The sequence below is a fragment of the Pipistrellus kuhlii genome, unplaced genomic scaffold (genome assembly GCF_014108245.1).
Source record: "Pipistrellus kuhlii isolate mPipKuh1 unplaced genomic scaffold, mPipKuh1.p scaffold_m20_p_3, whole genome shotgun sequence".
Taxonomy (NCBI): Eukaryota; Metazoa; Chordata; class Mammalia; order Chiroptera; family Vespertilionidae; genus Pipistrellus; species Pipistrellus kuhlii.
In genome coordinates this window covers 25,204,612-25,229,695 of record NW_023425529.1, presented here as the reverse complement: position 1 = coordinate 25,229,695, position 25,084 = coordinate 25,204,612, and the positions used below count along the sequence as shown (strand labels likewise).

Genomic DNA, 25,084 nt, shown 5'->3' with positions numbered 1-25,084 from the left:
TAAGTAGGTCTTATTTTCGGAGGATGACTTATTTTTGGGGAAACACAGTAGGTTAACTTGCTGCTGGGATCTGTCCAATCAGGACATGCCCTAGAGCCAATCTCCTGCATCCTTCCCTGGCCCTGATCATGCACTGGTGGGGTCCCTCAGCCTGGCCTGCACCCTCTTGCAATTCGGGACCCCTCAGGGGATGTTGGGGAGCTGGTTTCGGCCCCATCCTGTAGGCCAGGCCAAGGGACCTCACTGGTGCATAAATTTGTGCACCAGACCTCTAACGTCTAATATTTTCTTTGCCAAGTGACTAGTCTACTTATTGTTTTGTTTTCAGAATAGATATTGATCCTATATCCCCTTTTATTTATGTGCTAGAACTCCATTTTCTCAATATTTTCAAAGTACTTGATAAATTTAAAATGGATGATTTTCTAACTTAGCCTTTCAAAATGTTGTTTGTTTAATTGTTTGCAGTCAATGCATTATTGAAAGTAATGGCTATACATGAGCTATCTATCGAAATTATTTTATTCTCTAAAGCAGCAATTTTAATCCTTTTCTTTTCATATAAACTAATTACTAAAATTCTGCAGCACAACAAATATATATATATATATATATATGTGTGTGTGTGTGTGTGTGTGTGTGTGTGTATATATGTATATATATATATATTTATATTTGCCAATTTGACAAAAGAAAAGTTAATTTTGATTTATTCATACTGGACAGCTATTGTTGTATTGATTGTTATAATTTTTTTTATTTGTAAATTTAAGGGAAAAGAGGTCAGTGCCCTTGACTAAACAGGGATCACATGTTTTAAAAATTCTTGCACACAGCTAAAAATTGCTGATCTAAAGTGTCCCATTTCATCCTCCATCATTTTAGCATCTTACTAGCTTGAATCCTTACTTCCTTTCACCAAATACCTCTGATCTCCAAAGTGATACTTGTTCTCTCTCATTAAATTTCACTGTCACAATATTCTTTATGTCTCTTAAAGGCTTTTTTTTTTCTTTTCTTTTTTTTGTTAATCAAAATCTGATTTTGAACAAAACACAGGATATTAACAAGTTTTTGAACAAAACTCTTCCATTTTTCTCTTTCTATTTTGGATATCAGAATTTGGTTTAAATTTGAATTAAGTTCTCCTAATGGGGCAGTATTATGCCAATTATTTAAAAAAACACATAAAATAATTGTATAAACCATAAATGTATACATATATATACTTTGTAAAACTTTAAAAATAAATGAGGAACAAAATTAATGATATTCAACATAATGTTATATCTGGGATGGGTTAGAAAGCATTAGGATTATAGGGTACACAGAGGACTTAAATGTATTAGTATTTTCTGCTAAATTGATCTGAAATAAAAGTAGCAAAATTTATTAATTTAAAAAACCTTGATAGTGAGTTAAGACTTGTTTAATATTTTTCCCTGTACTCTTGGAATGTTTCATAATAAAATTACATTTTAGAAGTAAAAAGATGAAAATACAAAGCAGAAATTAATAGGCTACATAACATAGATGTAACAAAAAAAAAAGTTGTGTTTTTGCAAACTTTAAAATATAATAATGGCAGTTAATTTAGAAAGTCAATAAAGAGAGGTAACACAAATAAACAGTATTATGAATGAAAAAGTTGGTTGAAGAATCATCTCATTCATCAAAAAATAGCAGGTTTGATTCCTGGTGAAGGCACATATCTAGATTTTACTTTGATTCCAAGTCAGAGCATGTACAGAAGGCATTAATTGATATTTCTCTCTCACATCAATGTCCCTCCACCCATTTTTGCTCTCTTTCTCTCAAATCAATAAAAAATATTTTCCAGTGAGGATTAAAAATGAAAAAGGGAATATTAATATAAGTACAGTTACTTATGGGTTTTAGATATAACAAGTTGGAAACAAATTGAATGAGAATTTTCTAAACAAATATATGATATATTACCAAAATTTTACTATAAGTATATAAAAACATGAATATTTTATAGCAATTTAAATTGAATCTATCAAAATTCCCATCTTTAAAAGCACTGAGTCCAAGCTTTACAAATCTTTGGTGATCTGTTGATAAGGGTGATTCTTTAGGAGTATTTTTGTTAAACACTGGCCTAGAAATGCAATCACTATCAGTATTCAATTTAAGTTGGAATGTCTAGTCAGTGTAAACAAATAAAAATAATACTGAAAGATCAGAAAAAAAAATTGGATTTTCTGGATGAAAAATTCTAAAGAAACCATTTTAACAAAAATTAATAAGCGAGTTCAGCAAAGTTGCGTATGTATGATCAACATGCAAAACAATTAGCTGCTGTTGTTCTTATGGGAATAAAATATCGATAATTAAAGATCTACAGAACTAGTTGGTATTCACCATACTGTCTATATAAAATTTAATATGTTTCAACTTTTGTTTTTTGACAGACACCTCTACCTTGGATTGCCAGCAGCACTAAGAGGATTAAGCTATATTCCAGGGATTTTTATCTTAATTATTTTGAGGAAGCGTCCTCTACCTGGTGAAAATACCACTTCAGGAGCTATGCCTATAGAGGCAAAGGTTACAGGGAATGAGTGCCAAGAAATGGACCAAACTTCCAAAGTTTCGAGTAATGATGTATTGAAAACTAAAATGTAATATCCTCCCAGAGTTGAAGAACACTCTATAACTTAATTGTTTGCAAAGACCAATAAAGGTACTGCAGGTAACCTTTTCTTGTCTAGGAACCTAAAAAAGTTTTTCCACTTAGGGTAAAAAACAAAGAGTTCACTGATGGTATTTCTGAGCCATCAGTGGCACTTGAGGTTTTCCTTAGATGGACATTTATAACAACCCTAAGGACTGGATATTAGGGCCAGCTTTATTATTTAAAAATTTTTTGTTAATCCTCGCCCAAGAATATATTTCTATTAATTTCTTTAGATAGGAAGGGGGAGGGGGAGAGAGAGAGAGAGAGGTAGGAACATCAAAGTGAGAAACATTGATCAGTTGCCTCCCTGTGATAGAACCTACAACCTAGGTGTGTGCCCTGACTGGGAATCAAACCCACAACCTTTTGGTGTACTGGATGGCACTCCTACCAACTGAGCCACCCGATCAGGCCTACAGCCAACTTTATATTTATGTTAAAACAGAAATTTCTCTTTTAACTTACATACAATAAGAATATACTTCCTGCATTGTCTTTTCCAAATGATTCTAAAAATTCCCTGTTATGAAAATCTATTTAATTCCACTGAGTATCTGTTTTGGTATTGGGGTTAGAAACTGGAATTCTCATCCTGCTTATGTGAATATTTATTTTATTCAAATTTATTGCTTTCAATTGAAAGAAGCCTATGCTGTTTTCTTTTATTTATGAACTAGAGTCCCAGTGCACGAAATTCTTGCATGGAGTGGGGGTGTCCCTCAGCCCAGCCTGCACCCTCTCCAATTTGGGACCCCTCAAGGGATGTCCGATTGCCTGCTTAGGCCCAATTCCTCTCACAAACCAGGACTGCTGGCTCCCAGCTCCTCACCAGCCTGCCTTCCTGATTGCCCCTAACTGCTTCTGCCTGCCAGCCTGATCACCTCCTAACCACTGCCCTGCCAGCCTGATTGATGCCTAACTGCTCCCCTGCCAGCCTCTTTGCCCCTAACTGCCTTCCCCTTCAGGCCTGGTCACCCCTAACTGCCCTCCCCTGCAGGCTTGATTGCCCCCAACTACCCTCCCTTTCAACTGCCCTACCCTGCTGGCCATCTTGTGTCCATATGGGGGCAGGATCTTTGACTACATGGGGGCAGCCATCTTGTGTGTTGTAGTGATGGTCAATCTGCATATTACACTTTTATTAAATAGGATAGAGGCATGGTGCATGGGTGGGAGCCAGCTGGTTTTCCCTGAAAGCTGTCTCAGATCAGGGTGGGTGTTTCCTTGAGGTGTGGGACAGCCTGGGCGAGGGGCCTGTGATGGTTTGCAGGACAGCCATGCCCCTTGGCGACCCAAGCGGAGGCCCTGGTATCTGGAATTTATTTACCTTCTACAATTGAAACTTTGTAGCCTGGAGTGGAGCCAACCCTCCTGCTCCCGTCGTGGCTGCAGCCATTTCTGTTTGGATTTGCTTACCTTCTATAATTGAAACTTTGTGGAGGCTTAGGCTGGCAAGGGCAGGGGGGAGCTTGGCTTCCTCTGTTTTTAGGGAAACCCAAGCCTCCCTCCTGCTCTCTGTGGCTGTAGCCATCTTGGTTGGGTTTATTTGTATTCTCACTTTGATTGGCTGGTGGGCAGGGCTGGTGGGCATGGCTGGTGGGTGTAGTGGAGTGATGATTAATTTGCATATTACTCTTTTATTAGGTAACATTATTCTTTAACTACTATTTATTCTAGATATGACTTTGAAAATAGTTTCCTCATCAATGTGCCATCACATGCTTTCAACCCATTCTCTGCTTTATTATTCATGCCATATATTTGCTCATTTTGTTCAGTAAACTGACAAACTGAATCAGGTTATTAAAAATCATGTAGCAAAGATTGTTGGAATTTTATTTTCAGCAATTCAAACCAGATTACTTTTTCTTAAACACAAGTGTCTGAGCCAAAGAATGAAAGGGTCATATTAGAAAGACACTAGTTCTTAAAGATTGTTGTGAAGATATCATCAAAGAAACACTTTGCCAGATTCATGAGGCCTCTTTAGACCAATGGTCATACCATTCACAGTGTCCCAAGTTAGTGTACAAACACTAATTTTCCATAAAATATCTTAGAGAATGAAAGTTTTAAAAAGTAGCTTTTCTTATAAAACTGAAGTTAATAAAATTCAAGATGAACATTTAAAATCAAATCTACTCTATAAAACAAACAAAAATTAAACATACTCAGAGTATTACTTCATAATCTATAGAAGATATAAAACAAGAGCCTTATGGATAATAATGGAGATGGGATTAATGAGGTTAATAATGAACATCCATGTGTATCTTCCTCCTTATTCTTCATCACATTGAAATTAGAGTCAATATATAAAAATGACATAAGTCCCCAATGGTGAGGAGAATGTAGAAAAGAAGAAAGGGAGAAGAGGGTCTCAATGTACTATGGTTACTTATGTAGAATATAAGGAAAATGAGAATGTTTCTAGACTGGTAGAAGCTGTAATCCAGAATTCACTTAGAACGTCCCTGAATGTAGGTAAGAGCCTCTGGTTGAAAGTTTGAAGAATGGTAGAACACTTGCCAATGATACATTGGATAAGGGGTTGTATGAAATTTATGAATAATTCATATAATTTAACACCAAAATGAGCCAAACAATACTATTTAAAATGGGCAGAGGATTTGAATAGACACTTCTTAAAAGATGACATATTGATATATGAAAAGATGTTCAATGCCACTAATCATCAGAGAAATGCAAATTATAACCACAAGGAAATGTTACCTTATACCTGTCAGAATGGCTATCATTGATAAATCAATAAACAACAAGTGTTGTGAGGATGTGGCAAAAAGGGAACACTTGTGCACTGTTGGTGGGAATGCAGATTGGTGCAGCTACTATGGAAAATAGTGTGGAACGTTCCTCAAAAAACTAAAAATGGAACTGCCTTATGACACAGCAATTCTGTTTCTGGGAATATATCCAAAGAAACCCAAAACACTTTCAAAAGAATATATGCATTTACATGTTCATTACAACCTTATTTATAATAGTTAAGATGTGGAAGCAACCCAAGTGCTGCCCATCCATAGATAAGTAGATTAAAAAAAGTTGTGATACATTTACACAATGGAATATTATTTGGCCATTAAAAACAACAATAAAATATTACCATTTGCAATGGCACTCTTCTTTCCTTTCTCTCTAAAATCAATAAAAATATATTTAAAATTTTAAATATTAGCTGGTGCAGACTCCACTTCCTCCAGAGAGAAGATAGATAAAATGAAGACACATCTGTTAAATGGCATTTGCTTTTTCAAGTTACCATCAGTTTTTCTTACTTCATTTCCCCAAGCTCAAAATAAACAACACATTCTGTAATTGTCTGACAACCATAGTTTGCAAATTTTTGTTTATTTCCTCAGCAGTATTTTAATGGGAGGTTGGAAGAAGATGTATTAGCGGGTTGCTAGACAAATTTAATTAAGGTCTGTGAAAGATATGACTTAATACATGAGTGACAGATGGCATGATGGCCTTAATCCTCCATTATAGTAGACTTTGGACTTTAGCAATGTGATCCATTATCGCAGTCTTGGTCTTTCTCTGCTGCTGTTAGGATTCAAAATATCTGGAGAAGGGGCTGCTCTTAATTAATCAAGAGACTAGAAATATAATATAAATTTGTAATCCATGGAGTAGCCAGAGGAGCTTGGCTGTAGGAACCAAGTTCTATCTGTCTCAGGACCCCTTGCTCTTTATTAACACAAATTCTCCTAAGGCAAAGCAGATATACACATCAAAGGCAAAGTTTAGTACAGCATTTTTCAACCGCTGTTCCGTGGCACACTAGTGTGCTGCGAGATGTTGCCTGGTGTGCCGTAGGTGCAGACAAGACAAGAATTTTATAATTTTTCACTATTTTGTTTACTTAATATTTCATAATAAAGTAATTATAAAATACTTTCTTTGTGTTTATTTGATTCCTATTCAAGAGAATTACTTTATATATAGTCAATATACGCACAGAGTTAAATTTTTTAACATTTTCTAATGGTGGTGTGCCTCGTGATTTTTTTCATGAAACAAGTGTGCCTTTGCCCAAAAAAGGTTGAAAAACACTGGTTTAGTATACTATAGGCATTGTTTTTTGGGGAACTGCCTTTGGCTGTTCAGGTGTTTGGCCAGCAGGAGGCAATAACTTGTAGATTAAAATGCCCTCAGCTGTCTGGCAGCAAGCAATCATTTTTGCATCCTTTTAGGTTTGGAGAAATGCCCTTAGCCATTCCAGATGATTCAGCTTTGCTGAATAAACCAGAAGGTTCCACCAACCTTTTGTTGAAACTTCTTGCATATATAACATGCTGGAATTAGCTTCTGGCAATCCACACTGCTTTGTTCTTTAGAAAAGGTTTAAGGCTTTTCTCCTTATTTAGGCTATGAATTTCTCTCTTCATTTTTTTTTTTTTTTTTTTTTTTTTACCTCTACCTATTTTCTAGTCACTTGCTTTATTGAGTTACACACGTACTTTTTCTTCTCTTACATACTATTCTCACTTTAAATTTGTGTGGTTCATATATTCTAATCTTAACCACAAATGTAGTCACATAATAATGAGTGCTCACATTCATTTTTATTTATAGTTTGTTTAATTATTATAAATTCATGGGTAATTCATTGTCTCATCATATGTAAAGAATATGGGAATAGTTAGTAAAAGGACCAGGAAAAACACACAAAAATAATATCCTATTGAATTAATGCAATGTTTGTTGGAAACCCAGAAAGAAAAGACTTTTTTTTAACCCTTACATATGTGATTCACAGTTGGCTTTGGCAGAAGGTTCAAAATAAACATCATTATTTAAGAATTCTACATTTGCTTCATTCACAGATTTTCTTCTATTTTCTGATGCCTTGGTATCTTTTCCTTTATATACTTTTTTCATAGCATAAATAAATATAATAAACAAAATAACTGTTGTGAATTTTAAGCTCTCAATCAAGCCCAAGAAGGTCTTTCTGTGAAAAGAGAAAAAAAGTCAATTTTTATTTTAAAATGTGTGAAACACTTTACAATGCTTCTCTCCAGTATTCAGAAGACCTTAAAGGGAGAAAACAAACAAATGGTGTTTGAAAGTATACATAAAAATATTAAGGCAGCAATTCTAGTTATTCTTTTTATTGGAGTACAAAGAATTTTTAAATTATTTTAAATGGGATATTTAATTGATATAATCAAAGAAAAACAAATTAATAAAATATATTAATGACAACTTACCCATAAAGAGTGGAATCATAGATCCTACAAGAACCTTGCTTCCCAGAGCTACTGATGGACCACTTCATACACGATCTATCAATCAGAGCCCCAAAATATATAGGAGCTAGAATTCCTCCTGCAACATGAGGTGAGATGTCAATCCAAGGAACACTGCTCAAATGTAATGGTGTGATCCACATTGATATATTCGGGATTAAATAAAAAGTTAAGAACTTTGCAGAACTCTCCCATTGTTTTAGCCGATCTCTACTCAAGAATTAAGATTATTGGGAATCTCAAAGGGTAAAAGGGGTCAAATATATGGTTGACAGAATGATTTGACTTTGGGTAGTAGACACATAATGCAATATAGAGATCATATATCATAAACGTGTATCCTTGAAACATATAATCTTATTAACCAATATCATCAGAATAAATTTAATAAGAAAAAATTTTAAAAACGAATTTCAAAAACTGGAACCATATATAATAGCACACACATCTTTTATCAACCCTCACCCCAACACCACAAATAGAAACATATGCCTGTATTCTCTATTCTTCTTATAGTGCCAATTAATTTAAGCCTGATTGGTGAAAAGAAGAACTTGGTTTATAAAATATGAACGTTATATTGTTTCATTACCCCCCCCCCCTTAAAAAATTTATTGATTTCAGAGAGACGAGGGAGAGAGAGATAGAAACATCAATGATGATAGAGAATCATTGATTGGCTGCCTCACCTGGGACTGGGGATTGAGTTCACAACCCAGGCATGTGCCCTTGATGGAAATTGAACCCGAGACCCTTCAGTCTGCAGGCCAATGCTCTATCCATTGAGCCAAGATGGCTAGCCCCCCCCCCCCCTTTTTTTTTTTTGCAACGAGAGCTGGAAGAGTGGAATTAGACATAGCTTCACATGGAAGTGAAAAAGCTCTCAGCTTAACTGCTGCCAAAGCAGGAGATTTTCAACTATTTTTTTTTTTTTAATTAAAAGGTAAAGAGCCCACACCAAGACTTCCTCCCCAATTGTTTTTGAGTTGGTAGTCAGTAGGTATTTTTCCCATAGAAGCAGGTAGGTTCCATTGTGTCATATTTTGGACATATCAAAATAGGATGCTCACAAACTAGGATGACAAAATTTCTCTTTTTTTTTGTTCTATTTTATGTCACCAGAGGAACTTCCTTTATTCTCAGTCTCATTCCAGCATATCCGGCTCCCCAAATTCTATGTTCCTCCACTAGCTTCTGTGCTCTAGATTATGGAGGAAAGCCTCTCCATTGGATCTGGAGACAGGAAACAACAAACCCTGAAATTTCCCCAGCTTTCATTCAAAACACTCCCTTAGTCTAACATGCTCATTTCTTTTAGTTGTCATTTCCTCCTGCACTTTAAACTTCTGATAAAAATTAGCTGCCCCACCCTAGAGAAAGAGGCAGTGGGAAGTGAAGTCCACTTCTGTTGTTTTGTAGTCTCAGTCTGACTGGATTCCCAGGCCCCTGCTGTGCTACTGGGGGTACTAATGCTCTCAGGGTAAAAGGAAAGCCTTCCACTCTGTTTGTGGGAAGAAATATTCTTACGTCTGAAAGAGAAACAAAACAAAACAAACTTTGCAGACCATCTATTTTTGTTCTGGAAAAAGTATAAAACAAATATGATTCCTTTTTCTAGTTAAAGATGGACTTGAACTAGAATCAGCAATTTCTCTTTTAATTCACCCAGTTTTCCTCTGTCGCATGTTATTTTTCATTTATCACAAAAGTAGAAATGAAATTTATTCATACTTAGTTTTATACTTTCTTAAAGTTTGAAATTAATTATACTCTGTTTTTGAGCTTTGATGTCAAAATTTATATCTTAAATTTATAATCTATTTATCATACCGAGTGCTCGGATAGTGAGTGTATGGAAACCCACTGCAAGTGATTTCAGTTCAGGTTGGACATTTCTGAAATAAAATAAAGGCAAAAACTTCATTAAACATCTTTAAAATATGAAACTGAGTTCAGTATTAAAACATTTCTGTTCCATTGTTCTTCATGGTTGAATAAAAACTCGTAAATATAGCTGACTTTGTTTAAAATTATATTTTCAGTTGTTTTAAAAGGAAAATGTCTGAATGATAATAATTATTTTCCCTTATTTATTTAATGCATTATGATTTCAGGACAATTTAACAGACATTTTCACATTGAGTCTTTATGAAATCCTATGAGATAGTGGTCAGAACAGACTCCATTGTGTCTATGAAGAAATTGAGTCTTTGTGATCTATTTAGTTGACACAGGCTATGAGCACACACTTTAGGTCTAAGTCACAGCACAGATCTTCCTACCATCTTATTTCTGTCATTGCCGTTAACAGAAAAGTTGACTAATATGATTTAGGAACTACATAATACAACCACGGGGCGGGGGTCAAAAATACCTGTAGTTTAGTGTGTAATTTTAATAATTTTTTATTTTAGAGTCTGCTTCCCAAAAGTTTTCTTTTGATAAAATCAAAGGCTAGTGAGAGATCAATGCCTATTTTTGACAAATGGTAATGTTAATCTTAACCACTTGCTCAATACGATAAAACTAGAGGCCCAGTCATGAAATTCATGGGCAGAGGTCGCTCAGCCCACCTGCACCTGCTTCCAGTGTGGACTGCTGGCTCCTAGCTATTCACCTACATGCCTGAATCATAGCCCCTAACCCCTCTGCCTGTCTGCTGATCACCCCTAACCACTCTGCCTGCCTGCCTGATTGCCCCTAACCACCTCTGCATCAGCCCCCACCGGGACCGTTTCATCCAAAAGGATGCCTGGGAGGTCGTTCGGCTGTCCAGTCTAATTAGCATATTATGTTTTTATTATCTACACTAATAAAAGAGAAACATGCAAATTGACCATACACCTGCTATGCCCACAAGCCATGTCCACCAGCCAATCAGGAGTGAGTATGCAAATTAACTCAATCAAGATAGCTGTGGCCATGGAGCAAGCAGGAGGCTTGGGTTTCCTCGGTGATGGAGGAAGCCAAGCTTTCTGCCTGCTCTGGCCAGCCTTGGCCTCTGATCAAGACTACAAAATTTCAATTATAAAAGATAAATAAATCCCAGATACCAGGGCCTCCACTTGGGTTGCCAGGGAGCATGGATGGCCTGAAAAACACCAAAGACCCCTCACTCAGGCTGCTCCATGCCCCTAGGGAACTCCCATCCTAATCAGGGACACCCTTCAGGGCTAACCAGCTGGCCCCCACCTGTGCACTAGGCCTCTATCCTATCTAATAAAAGAGTAATATGCAAATTGATTGTCACTTCAACACACAAAGATGGCTGCCCCCATGTGGTCAAAGATGGCTGCCCCCATGTGGACACAAGATAGCCACCACAAGATGGCCAGCAGGGGAGGGCAGTTGGAAGGGACCAGGCCTGAAAGGGAGGGCAGTTGGAGGCAATCAAACCTGCAGGGGAGGGCAGTTAGGGGTGACCAGGACAGGAGAGGAGGGCAGTTAGGGGCAATCAGGCTGGCAGGGGAGCAGTTAGGCATCAATCAGACTGGCAAGGCAGTGGTTAGGAGGTGATCAGGCTGGCAGGCAGAAGCAGTTAGGGGCAATCAGGAAGGCAGGCAGACAAGCCGTTGGGAGCCAGCAGTCCTGGATTGTGGGATGTCTGACTGCCCATTTAGGCCTGATCCTACCAGGTCCCAGATTGGAGAGGGTGCAGGCTGGGCACTCCCACACACACACAAATTTTGTGCATCAGGCCTCTAGTTATAGATATAAATGCCATCAATGATGGAACAAAAATCTCTCAAACCCGTTTTCTTCATGAGAGATTTTAAATTAAGAAGCTAAGACTGGTTGAGATGCAAACTAATATGAAGTTCTGAGATGGTTTTCTGTAAGTTAAAAATCTGTAATTTGGCAAATATGGAAGATTCTCCTTTTGAGTAGACAACATTTGATATTAAGGTGGAGTAGTATCTGTGAAATAAATTAGTATAAAAATTTCACAATAATTGGGGTCAGAGTAGAATTTAAACAAACGGAGACTCAGTTTACAGGTCTATTTTCATTTTTACAAAAATCAGTACATTTGTTTGTTTTTCCTTTCCCATGTCACGCTGTTGGCTGACAGTTACTTGTGATCAACTACCTACCGTATTTTCCGGCGTTTAAGACGACCTTTGAAACGAAAAAAAGTCAACCGAAAATCGGGGGCAAAAGACCAAAATTGCACAAAAATTACCTGCAGATCTTGATGGCAAAGTAAGTCTTTTCTTTGAAGTGGGGGGTAGTCTTAAACAGCGAATTTAGGCCTAAACCTATGTTTTAACTGTAAAATTAGGGGGTCATCTTATTCGCCGGAAAATACGGTAGGTCTTATAAGTATAACTAGAGGCCCTGTGCACAAAATTTATGCATGGGCCGGGGAGGGGTGTTTTTCAGCCCAGCCTGCACTCTCTCCAATCTGGGACCCCTCAAGGGATGTCCAACTGCCCATTTAGGCCTAATGGATTGGGTCTAAATAGGCAGTCAGACATCCCACAATCCAGGACTGCTGGCTCCCAATTGCTTGCCTGCCTGCCTTCCTGATTGCCCCTAACTACTTCTGCCTGCCAGCCTGATCACCTCCTAACCACTGCCCTGCCAGTCTGATTGATGCCTAACTGCTCCCCTGCCAGCCTGATTGCCCCTAACTGCCCTCCTCTCCTGGCCTGGTCACCCCTAACTGCCCTCCCTTGCAGAGTTGATTGCCCTCAACTGCCCTCCCTTGCAGGCCTGGTCCCTCCCAACTGCCCTCTCCTGCTGGCCATCCTGTGGTGGCCATTTTGTGTCCATATGGGGGCAGTCATCTTTGACCATATGGGGACAGCTATTGTGTGTTGGAGTGATGGTCAATCTGCATATTATTCTTATTAGATAGGCTAGAGGCCTGGTGCACAGGTGGGAGCCAGCTAGTTTGCCCTGAACGGTGTCCCTGATCAGAATGGGGGTTCCCTTGGGGCATGGAGCAGCCTGAGTGAGGGATCTTTGGTGTTTTTCAGGCCATCCATGCTCCCTGGCAACCCAAGTGGAGGCCCTGGTATCTGGAACTTATTTACCTTCTATAATTGAAACTTTGTAGCCTGGAGTGGAGCCAAGCCTCCTGCTTACCCTGGTGGCCGCAGTTTCTGTTTGGATTTATTTACCTTCTATAATTGAAACTTTGTAGCCCTGAGTGGAGGCTTAGGCTGGCAAGGGCAGGAAGAAAGCTTGGCTTCTTCCGTCGCCTGGGAAACCCAAGCCTTCCTCCTACTCTCAGGCTGTAGCCACCTTGGTTGGGTTTATTTGCATACTTGCTCTGATTGGCTGGTGGGTGTGGTTGGTAGGTATGGCTGGTGGGTGTAGCAAAGTGATGGTTAATTTGCATATTACTCTTTAATTATGTAGGGTTAGATACTTACCCAGGTCACCATATTTATATATATATGTTCTTAAAACCTATGTTCAAGTCTTTTTTATGTTTTCAATTTTAGGTGATTGAAAAATAACTTCCACCGTTAGGGCTGGTCTTATCTGATACCTTCCTAATCCTGCAATTTTATTTTATGCCATTTCTCTCTCATTAACTATGTTTCAACCAAGAAGCTTCTTTGAATTTCTCAAACACACCAGTTTTTTCCTGTCTTGAGCATTGGCACCTAGACCTGTGAAGTTTTTCATTTGGCTAACTTTAATTTATTCTCTCAACTTCTAGATTAAATGTAATTTTTTTTCTTTTAAAAAAAGTACTCTTTGAGTCTTCTTCCTTATAGCTCCTCACTTTAATCCTAAATTAGGTTTTCCTTTTAATTCTCTAAATAAAACTCTTTTTCTTTATGAGTATTAATGATAATTTGTAATGATGTGTTTATTTTTAAGCTTATTTATCTTATGTACATCTTCCCTATCAGACTCTAAACTGTATAAGAATAGATACTTTATCTGTTTTATTCATCATGCTATATATATATATATATATATATATATATATATATATATATATATCAAGCATGGTTCTAAATATTGGTTTAATGAATGAAGAAAGGAATAAATTTTGTTCATATATTTTTCTTTTGTCTGTGAAGGTATTTGAGAGACTAGGTCAAAAACCATTCTATGAGTGGATTAAAAGATTTGGAATACTATACATCTTATATTATACAGTCTGGTTCCCAAATGTTTTCTTCAAATAAAATCAAATAAAATTCATACTGACAGGTTCATTAGGATATAAGGAGTAAGTATTGAAGCTATATTTTTATAATGTAAGAATCAGAGCTAAATTATGATTAATTATGACATTGAAGTATCACAATAACCCTAAGAAAATGCATTCTTAGAACATTAAAGTGTAACAAAGAATGAATTTGGGTTCCAAATATATTATGGAAAAATATGTATATTATTAGGTGTGTTTATAGTCTAATATACATAAAAATGTTTTTAAAAAGTTATACTCACTTATAAACCAGCATGATAGTTGAGACCGTTCCCAATGAAGAGGTAAAAGAATTCAGGATTTGCACTACTATATACATATAAAATTTTTTTGTACACTGACCATCTCTTGGGCATGCACCCAAAATCACTGAGTTGTTTTTGTTCTGGAAACCAGTTGCTTCTACACAACTACAGTTATGAAACACCTAAAAAACAATTTTTGAAATATTACAGAATATATCTGCACAATATGATTGATCTATAAATACAGTCCGTTATAGATAAGGAAGTCTCATTTATTCAAGCTAAAATAATTACAGATTTTAAATAAAATAGTCTAAAAATACAGTTATTTTAAAGTTGAAAGGCAAAATAGTTTCCTGAATTCCCTTCTAAAAAAAAAAAAAAAAAAAAAAAAAGTAAATCACCATTAACATTTAATTCACCTATGACTTAAAAATTAGGAAAGAATAGAAGAAATTAATGTTTGGAACTCTGTATGCAATTTTCTCATTAATATAAATTTTTTTACTATTTCTCTTCTACTCACGATTGCTATGTATAACACACCTACTTACTCTCTTTAACAACTTCTACTAAGTATCCAGGACATTCCTTGAGGAGGGATTTCCCAAGGAAGTTAGAAAATATAGTTGTTTGGAAGGGGCCAAAACCTGGAACTAGAGCTACCCATTGGAATAAGGCAGCGTCCAGGGGCAAAGCGGCCAGTCAGAGGTGCTGGAATTCTACCTTGGCAGTCAACACTACATTCAAGAGCATAAGGACAGATTATAGAATAGATGATCTTGTTACCGGAGAGGTTAAATCCAACAGAACACCCTAATAGAACACAGAAGGAGAAAATGTAGGGACAAATGATTTTTGAGATTTAATTTGGCTTCTGTTCAGGAGCCAGAAAAGTGAGTGCTGGGGCTGTGTGGCCACATTGTGGGGAGGCAAATCTAATCACTCTTGTGAGTTCAGCTAGCACTACCCCAGGAAGAGGAAGTGCTCGCTTCCCTCCTACAAGCTAGTGGGCACCATTCCCCTGCCAAGTCCTGGGACCTCCACTGGGTGTAGTTCTGGGGGGTTAGGGGTCGGGGGAGAAGAAAGAGCAGCTCAGAGCAGAAATATTCAAAGTGTGAAGCTATTGTCTGGGCCTGGGACCAAGTGCTTAGCTCCCCTCCCTCCTCCACCTCTTGTGGGTTGGACCGGCATTATCCCCAAATGAGAGACTATTGATCTGTCTCCTGAGCTCAGGGTGGCTGAGTCTCTCCTGCAGGCTGACTGTACCAAACCTGAACCCGCAGTGAGCCCTCCTTGCAGGAACTAGAGTTGGAGACTGTGGCAGAGACTGCGGGGTGTGGCTTTGAAGTAGGGGACACTTTCCTCTCATTGAGTGCCTGACTGCATGATCCCCACGTAGGGGACTCACTAGCTCTATCCTCCTGACCCCAGTTGCCCCACTCTACTGAGCTCACAACCAGAGAGAAGAAGCTAGCCTGGGCTCATACTACAGTCTTTCTTCAGATGACTCTGGAGGAAGACGAAATAATCTCAGGGGAGGCAGCATAGCCAACAGATAGAGCCTCAGTCTTTTTACAGATCTGCCCCCTGCACCACCCTCCCCCCATCTCTAACCTGGAGGAAGCTGACACTTTTACACAGATTTGTCCCTCCCATGCACATTGAGGTCCAGCAGACACAGATACAAATGTGAACAGCATGGTAGCTACAGATAGGCAGCCCCAGGTTGGTTACACACAAGATTGATAGTGATCTGTACCTGGAACTCACTGAAGTAGACTCAGAACCAACACAACCAGCGGTGGGCTTCACACCATACCAGAGACTGACCCAACTAGCCACCCAAGTGATACACCCAGAGTGGGATTCCAGCAGGCAACAGACTCTGCTGGGAGCAACTCCACCTTATGGGGCAGGGGGAGAGGATAGCCCCTACACAGCATCTCATACATGGTGAATGAAGTTTACCATTATAGAGACCATAAAAAGGAACCATTCAGAAATGAAGAATACTATATCTGAAATGAAGAAAACATTAGAAGGAATCAACAGCAGGTTATATGAAGCAGAGGACTGAATCTGTGAGTCAGAGGACAAGATAACAGTAAGCACCCAAACAGAGCAACAGGAAGAAAAGGGAATTAAAAGAAGTGAAGAAAGTCTAAAAAACTTCTGGGACTACAGCAAATGTAACAACATCCACATAATAAGGGGACTAGAAAAAGAAGAGGAGAGAGCAAGGGATAGACAACCTGTTTAAAGAAATAATGGCAGAAAGCATCTCTATCTGGTGAAGGGGAAAGACACACAGATTCAGGAAGCACAGAGAATTCCAATCAAAATGAACCCAAAGAGACCCACACAAGACACATCATAATTAAAATGGCAAAGATTAAAGATAAAGAGAGAATCTTAAAGGTAGCAAGAGAAGAAATACTGTTACTTATCTACAAGGGAGTTATCATAAGGCTGTCAGTTGGTTTCTTAACAGAAACACTTCAGGCCAGAGGGACTGGCATGAAGTATTCAAAGTGATGAAAAGCAAGGATCTGCAACCAAGACTGCTTGATCCAGCAAGGTATCATTTAAAATTAAATGGGGAAAAAGAGCTTCCCAGACCCTCCCCGCCTCCCTCAAAAAAGAGAAAGAAAGAAAGAAAGAAAAAACTAAAGGAGTTTATTACCACCAAACAAGTATTGGAATAAATGTTGAAGGGCCTATTTTAATAAGAAATAGAGAGGAACATAGATATAGAGAAAAATGACAACCATCACTAATCACCAGAGAGATACAAATTAAAGCCATAATAAGATATCAGCTCATGCCTGTTAGAATGGCTATCATCAACAAATCAACAAATAAAAAGTGCTGGGGAGGATGTGGAGAAAGGGAATCCTAGTGCACTGTTGGTAGGAATATAGATTGGTGCAGGTACTGTGGGAAATAGTATGGAGGTTTGTTAAAAAATTAAAAGTGCAGCTGCCTTTTGACCCAGTGATCTTTTTTCTGGGAATATATCCTAAGATTTTTTAACACAAGCTATAAAAAAAAATATGCACTCCTATGTTCATAGCAGTGTTATATCAATATATAATAGCCAAGATCTGGAAATATCCCAAGTGCCCACCAGTAAATGAATAGACAAAATAGTATGGTACATTTACACCATGGCATACCGCATAGCCATAAAAAAGAAAAAGAAAAAAAGAATTCTTATCTTTTGCGACAGCATGAATGGACCTGGATATTATTATGCTAAGTGAAATAAGCCAGTCAAGAAAGACAAATACCATATAATCTTACTTATCTGTGGAATCTAATGAATAAAACAGACTAATGAACAAAATAGAAACAGAGGCAGGGATACATGAAATAGATTGACAGTTGTCAGTGAGGAGGGGGAACTGAATGAGAGAAGTTGAAGTGATTAGCCAAAGACAATACTTGCAAAATCTACAGACACAGACAACTGTGTGTTGGTGGCCAGATGAAGGGTGGTTGGTGTCTGGGTGGAGGTTGGCAAAGGGAGGGAAATTGGGATATATCAAAGTAAAGTTGAAAAAGAAATCTGATAAATAATTTTATTTTATTATTATTATTATTATTATTATTATTATTATTTATGATCTCTATCATGGAGCTCCTCTTCCAGGCACCCTCTCAAGCCTCAAACCTGGAGATGGTGAGCTAGTAGGAACGCAGTATCTTTTTTTCTTTTTTAAAAAAATATATTTTATTGATTTTTTACAGAGAGGAAGAGAGAGGGATAGAGAGTTAGAAACATCGATGAGAGAGAATCACCGATCAGCTGCCTCTTGCACACCCCCTACTGGAGATGTGCCCACAACCAAGGTACATGCCCTTGACTGGAATCGAACTCGGGACCTTTCAGTCTGCAGGCTGACGCTCTACCGCTGAGCCAAACCGGTTTTGGCTGATAAATAATTTTTAAATTAAATCTGTGATTCTGATTAGGGGAGAAGAAAAAAAAACAAAACACCTAATACTCACCATAGATTTTTTATTATCACTTGAAGATTTACATCCTGCTAGACAAGGTGATATGTAAGTTATTCCATTGTCCCCACAGACTGGTTCCCATTCACTTTCATCACAATTGCAGTCTGAGTTGCAATAAGAAAGTGGTACATTTATGTGAGATGACACTGGATTATTTCTGGAAAGATATGATAGACATATATCAAAAACAGAGGAGGAGGAGGAGGGAAAAAAAGGATAAGAAGAAGAGGAGGAGGAGAAGGAAAAGTGGGGGAGGAAGAGGAGAATTGGGAGAAAGAGGAAGTGAAAAGAAGAAAAAGGAAGGGAAAGGAAGGAGAGAGGAGGGGAACAGAGAGGGGATAGGAGAGAGGAGAAAGGAAGAAAAGGGAAATAAAGAAAGCATTGTCCTTTAATTCAATAGAGAAATTTGATGAGAAGTGAAGCCAAAATGGCAAAGTTTTATAGGACTTACTAACTTTTTTTACCCTCCATCTTTACACAGAGATAAGTTATGATAAAGATGAGCTAAAACAATAAAAAGAAAGCAAAGAGTATAGGTGAGACATAGATAAGAGATTTTGTGACTCTATCAAGAAATTACTCATTAAATAAGTCACTTCATTTTTCTGTTACTCAGTTTCTCTTCAACAAGGTAATGGCATTCGATGAAGGTTCCTCTCAGTCGATTGTAAAGTCCCCAAAATCTGTGAATGTTATTTATCTAATTTGAATTTTAAATGTTATATTTTAAATGTTACATAGGAAAATAATTTAACATGGTAAAAGCAGAATCCCTAAGGACCAATTTTTTTTTAATCAAGAAAAAAACAACAACAATCCATTGAGAAAGACTACAAGCACTCCATATATTTTTTAAATGAAACTACAACATACTTTATATTGACTAACTGTAAAACATGGTTATATTTATAAAATATAATCTTAAAACATTGCTGAAATGACAAAATAAAGCTATGTATAATTATTTTTCTTCTTATAGATTTTTAAAACTATACTTTGACTCTTGGTAAAAATCTTGATAATAATTGAGGATTGATAAACTATCTTTGAATGAGAATATAATTTACATAAAAAGAAAAAAGTAGATTCTGAAATTCTAAAATGCTATCATCAATAATTTTACTAAAAAGCATCTTATATCCAATTTTGCTTGGGGACATACATCTGAAAGTGGTTAAATTTAATGATTAATGACCCAGTCCAGACATTGCAATAAAAAACTCCTGTGTTCTCATTAATTCTGCCATGTTAATCAATTTTGTCATTTGTAAGTCATATATAATTGCATCAGTCTCATGGGATTTTTTAGAAAAATATTAATTTGGCAGTACACAAACATTTTGTTCTTAGTAGCTCTTCACACTCAAAAGTTTTGGGGCTCTCAAAGTTTTTTATTCAAGTGGGTATAGCTGTTGATATATACTCTATTAGAAATCAATGCTAAGAAAACTTTAATATATGAGAATACACAAGCACACATATCATTAGCCACCAGACTGGTGTTAACATTGCATGTCTTGTAGGCTTAGAAAATATCACTATACATTCATGAGAACCTGAGAATAGAAAAGACAAATACTGTCTTGGTATCATTTTGCAAATACTTTAAAATTTCTAGACACTCTAATAAGCTTTCAGGGACCCCTGTAGATCCTCAGACCACATTCTGAGAACCTCTGCACTAATTCATACTTTTAAAACTTTCCCCAGCGACTAGCATTTCATAAATGCTGAATACATTGATTCAGTTGTTTAATATCACTAGACTATGAATTTCATGAGGGCATCTTCTTGACCTTTAAGGAAGCACTTAGCAAAATTTACTGGCTGAAAAAAAAAATCCCAGAGGACTGTAGCTGCCTTCTTTTGAATTATGGCACAGTTACTGTACTTGTTTTCAGGGAACCGGCTAAAAGCAAAAGCCTGCCCTGGCAACCAGAGAGCCCTTGAACCAATGATGTGATGTGGTGCTGGTCTGGAGACATTGTAGGACTGCAGACAAGTTATAGTTTATCCGAGTCTCAACTAATAATAAAAAAAAGAGATTATAAAAGGGTAGGGCTACATAATCACTATGCCTCTTTTACTGCTTAAGTTCAATGTTCTAGTTACTCTGTAGTTTGACTAAAACTTTGAGTCAACAATACGGGTCACTAAGGAGCATGATTACTAAACTATGATTCAGGGATCCTTGCTTGTTACTTGAATGTGAGCCTTCCTAAGCTTGAATGTAAACTTTCCTAAACTCAAGTTGTTAGCTGTATTTAGGAGATAATAAGAAATCTGCACAGGAATCTTGCTCTTGATTTGAGGTAGAGACCACAGTACTAGAAATACTTAAACAATATCCTATATAACAAAAGCCTAATATGCTAAGTGTCCAGTCATCAAGTTGGCTATTCAACCAATCAAAGCATAATATGTTAATCATATGCTAAGGCCACTCAACAGCTCCCTATGACATGCACTGATCACCAGGGGGTACACACTCCAACTGGTAGGTTAGATTGCTGCTGGAGTCCAGCTGATCAGGACTGAGCAAGATGGGCCAAACATGCCCTGGAGCCCTCCGGTGACCCCTCCTACACTGGTCAACCTCCTGTATCCTTCCCTGGCCCCATTCTGCACTAGTGGGTGCCTTGGCTTGGTCTGTGCCCTCTTGCAATCCAGGACCCCTCAGGGGATGTCAGAGAACCAGTTTCAGCCTGATCCCACAGATCAGGCCGAGTGATTCTGTTGGTGTATGAATTTGTGCATGGGCTTCTAGTTTGATAATAATAATAAAAATGAAAGATTTTGTAGGATGTTATATGCAATTATATATAGGATGCTTATCAATTCTGTCAAAGTAGACATTACAAGAAGCAGTATTAGTTTGCAGAAATGGAGAACTCAATAGTACAATGTTTTCTTATAAAAGTAGTTGTTAAACATAAAAATTAACTACAGATACAGATAGTTCAGTTGCTTTTAGAAAATGTCATTTGTATTTATCTCATGATCCATCCAAGATTATAATGGGTAAGACTAAGAATTTTGGAGTAAAAAAAACCCTAAACGTAAGTAAATTCTTAACATTGCTAGCCATATTATCTGTGTATCCTTTAAACCTTGCTTTTCCTAACTATAAAATGGGGATAAAAGTGTCCATCACTCATTGTAAGCACCCAATACATGGTAATTATTATTACAAACTATGTCACTTTTTTAAAGCAAGGAATAAAAAAGATTTTTTTTAAATCTCACAATAATGTACTTTTTAGGAATTTGTAAGTTAGAAATTTCTCTCAAAAGAAAGTTTAGTTAAAATTGTCATTTAACCTGCTTTCTTTAAAGTTTTACATTGAATAGTTTATACATTGTACAAATGATATATTGATATATACAAACCCATCATAGGTCAAGGTTAGGCCAGCAACTGATTTGTTTTCACAGATTAGTGCAAAATTTAATAGGTAAAGTAGGAGGGTCAATATGTTGATACAAAATAGGTATTTGGCAGTTCCAAGCAAGGTAAATTTGAATTTCCTAATGATATATCCTCCTGTAAACATTCCAGAGGCAATAGTTGGTATGGTTATGAATCCTAGAGATAAAAGAAAAAAATATTAATTATATACATACAGTTATTCTGGAATGTCTTTACATATGCAACGTCGTGTATATCAACCAAATTCATGATAATCTTATTATTTCTTAAGACTGGCAGGCCCGATGGAGATAGGGTACCAGTGTACCATATGGGAGGGATAAAAATGATTTCTTCTTGACAATGCTGAGGGTTTTGTTTCCCCAATAGCAAAAGTCAGTGACTGAGAATATTTGTATGTCTCAATAGATAGTTTCTATGAGAGGATTTTCCCCTGGAAAACAGCAAAACATCATCTTCCTGCCTATGAGACTTTCATCCTACCATCTAAAATCCTTCACATCTCAAAATGAAGAGTTCCAGTTCTTAAAAACACATTCCAAATGTGCTCAGTACTTTAGAATTGAGTACTTGAATTACTATCTCCTTTTTATTCATTCAAACACACATATGCCCTGAAATGATAAAAAGACCTGTTATCAGTATTAAACATGGTTGGTCCCTCTTATAAGTTTTCCCTTTCATTGTCCTGCAAGAGTTATTAAATATGAAGGCCACTCTAACAAAAAAAATTCAGATGGGAACATTACTGGGAACAAAATTAACTCTTACAGTGAAGACTCTTAAGTTTAATTTGAACATCAGACATAATTACTATTTTATTGTTTATTTATGACCTGTTCACATGCCACCTGATAAATTCAATTTAATTTATCAAATATTTATTAAGTTTTTACTGTACCAGGAATAGATGAAAAATGATATAAGGAAGCCATTCCTTCATAAGCAAGTTTCACTATGTCATAGGATTTAGATATTGTAGCAAAAGAACCCTCTCTGCTGTATGGTATTTGTTTTGAATTATGTAGACATCAATGGTTTGTTTAATATTTTTCTTTGGGAAACATCAATGCTCTATTTTTTGTAAGTAGCTGGATCCTGATTCAAACTTCATGAGTTATGAAAATATAATGATTACGTTACAAAAGGATTTGTCTTTGGATTTCAGCACTAAACTTTAAGATCCAATTATGCAGATATCATATCTAAATGTTCCATTTATGTGCAATTTTTTCCTTCAAGAATTTATCTGTTCAAAAATAATATGAGATGTTGCTTCAAATACAGAACAAAGATGACATCATAAAATAAACAAGTTTGATATTATTTGCAAAAGAATAAATTGAAATTATATTTACTAAAATATGAAGTTGCTATCACAACAAAATGTCACTTAGAACTCAATTACTATTAGTATATTGCTTACCAAGCAAACAGAAACAATGTGTCTTACCAAGCACTATGTTGGTTGAAGATGCTGACTGACCATATTGTTGTTCTATGTATTTGAAGACAAAAGTAATAATACCAATATAGGCACTGGATTGTATCAATGTCAAAAACAAAAATAAAACATATAAGGGATTGGTAAGGATACTTTTTAAGGACTTGAAAAAACCTATAAAAACAGAAGTATAAAAAAAACACACAATAATTAATTTAAATATATATCAATACCTTAATTTTATAAATATGTTATATAACATTTAATTATCATAATAAAATGCTAATATGCAAATGATCATCACGCCATGATGTTATAATGACTGATTAGCAGGGACCTGAGGCTGTATGGCACTGGGCTGGGGTGGGGGATCTGAGGTCGCAACCCCCCTATCTCCTTCCCCACCCCTCACTTGGAGGGGCTTGATAGGGGTGGGACTGGCCAAGCCCATCCAATGGGGTGGGGCTGGCCAGGTCTTGGTCTGGCATGATTTCACAGTGTGCATGGGCAGGTGGGAACTTGGCTCTGGGTCCCATGGCATGTCACAGACTCTGACAGAGGGAGATTTTCATATACATTTTACTCATTTTCTTTAATCTCTGACACTTCTATTAGAGAGAAAGGGCAAATAACAAAATTAATATTTTCTCTAATTAATTCCCTTTTAATGTGCATGAATTTTGTGCATTTGAGGTCTAGTATTATAATTGGAAAAGAAAAAGTGAAGCTGTCCTTATTTGCAAATGACATGATAATACACAAAGAAAACTCCGAAGACTCCATTAAAAACTACTAGATCTAATAAATGAATTTGCCAATGTAGCAGGATACAAAATTAACAACCAGAAATCTATGGCCTTTTTATACACCAATAATGAACTCACAGAAAGAGAAATAAAACAAAACAAAAATCCCATTTACCATTGTACACACACAAAAAAAATTAAGTTACCTAGGGATAAATTTAACTAAGGAAGTAAAAGACCTGTAGTTGAAAATCTACAATACATTGAAAAAAGAGATAGAGGAAGACATAAACAAATGGAAGAATATACCATGTTCATGGATTGGTAGAATTAACATAATTAAAATGGCCATACTACCCAAAGCAATCTACAGATTCAATACAATCCCCATTAAAATACCAAAGACATACTTCAAAGATCTCCAAAAATTCATCTGGAATAAAAAAAGACCCATAATAGCCACAGCTGTCCTGAGAAAGAAGAACAAAGTTAGAGGGATCACAATACCAGATATCAAGCTATAGTTCCAAGCCACAGTACTCAAAGCAGCCTGGTACTGGCACAAGAACAGACATATAGACCAATGGAACAGAGTAGAAGACCCAGAAATTGACCCAAGCCATTATATTCAATTAATATTTGACAAAGGAGGCAAGAACATACAATGTAGTCAAAACAGCCTCTTTAATAAACGGTGCTAGGATATTTGATCAGATACATGAAAAAAAAAAAAAAAAGAAAGATAAAGAAAAAGAAAAGAAACTAGGTTACCAATTTAGACCATACACAAAAGCAAAACTCTAAATGGCTAAAGGACTTAAATATAAGACGGGAAACCATAAAAATCCTACAAGACTCCATAGGCAGCAAAATAGCAGACATATGTCGTAGCAATATCTTTAGAGACACAGCTCCTAGGGCAATGGAAACTAAAGAGAAAGTAAACAAATGGGACTACATAAAATAAAAAGCTTCTGAACAACAAAAGAAACCATCAACAAAACAACAAGAAAGCCCAATAAATGGGAGAACATATTTGCC

General features: G+C 36.7%; 2 protein-coding genes and 1 long non-coding RNA gene across 20 annotated transcripts in view; 1 reads left to right on the top strand and 2 right to left on the bottom strand.

Annotated features, from left to right (window-relative positions):
• The window catches only part of SLCO1A2 (solute carrier organic anion transporter family member 1A2), a 54,400-nt gene extending 51,680 nt beyond the window's left edge, over positions 1-2,720 (top strand). For all 14 annotated transcript variants that reach the window (XM_036459132.2, XM_045587822.1, XM_045587821.1 and 11 more), the window contains one exon: positions 2,436-2,720. In XM_036459132.2, the coding sequence (XP_036315025.1) occupies positions 2,436-2,649 (214 nt within the window). In that variant the 3' untranslated portion in view covers positions 2,650-2,720. The remainder of the gene's footprint in view (positions 1-2,435) is intronic.
• A 471-nt stretch (positions 2,721-3,191) lies between these two features.
• On the bottom strand, positions 3,192-4,472 carry LOC123653161. Its single transcript, XR_006742801.1, has 2 exons — positions 4,351-4,472; positions 3,192-3,374 (listed from the first exon to the last, which is right to left on the bottom strand). It is a non-coding gene; the product is annotated as an uncharacterized LOC123653161 (long non-coding RNA).
• Positions 4,473-7,287: 2,815 nt separating this feature from the next.
• LOC118730827 (solute carrier organic anion transporter family member 1B3-like) overlaps positions 7,288-25,084 on the bottom strand; it is a 41,221-nt gene continuing 23,424 nt past the window's right edge. For all 5 annotated transcript variants that reach the window (XM_036459125.2, XM_045587817.1, XM_045587818.1 and 2 more), the window contains 7 exons: positions 23,307-23,471; positions 21,814-22,009; positions 18,415-18,580; positions 14,398-14,582; positions 9,808-9,872; positions 7,939-8,056; positions 7,288-7,679 (listed from right to left, as the gene is read on the bottom strand). In XM_036459125.2, coding sequence (XP_036315018.1) covers positions 7,466-7,679; positions 7,939-8,056; positions 9,808-9,872; positions 14,398-14,582; positions 18,415-18,580; positions 21,814-22,009; positions 23,307-23,471 — 1,109 coding nt within the window. In that variant the 3' untranslated portion in view covers positions 7,288-7,465. The remainder of the gene's footprint in view (positions 7,680-7,938; positions 8,057-9,807; positions 9,873-14,397; positions 14,583-18,414; positions 18,581-21,813; positions 22,010-23,306; positions 23,472-25,084) is intronic.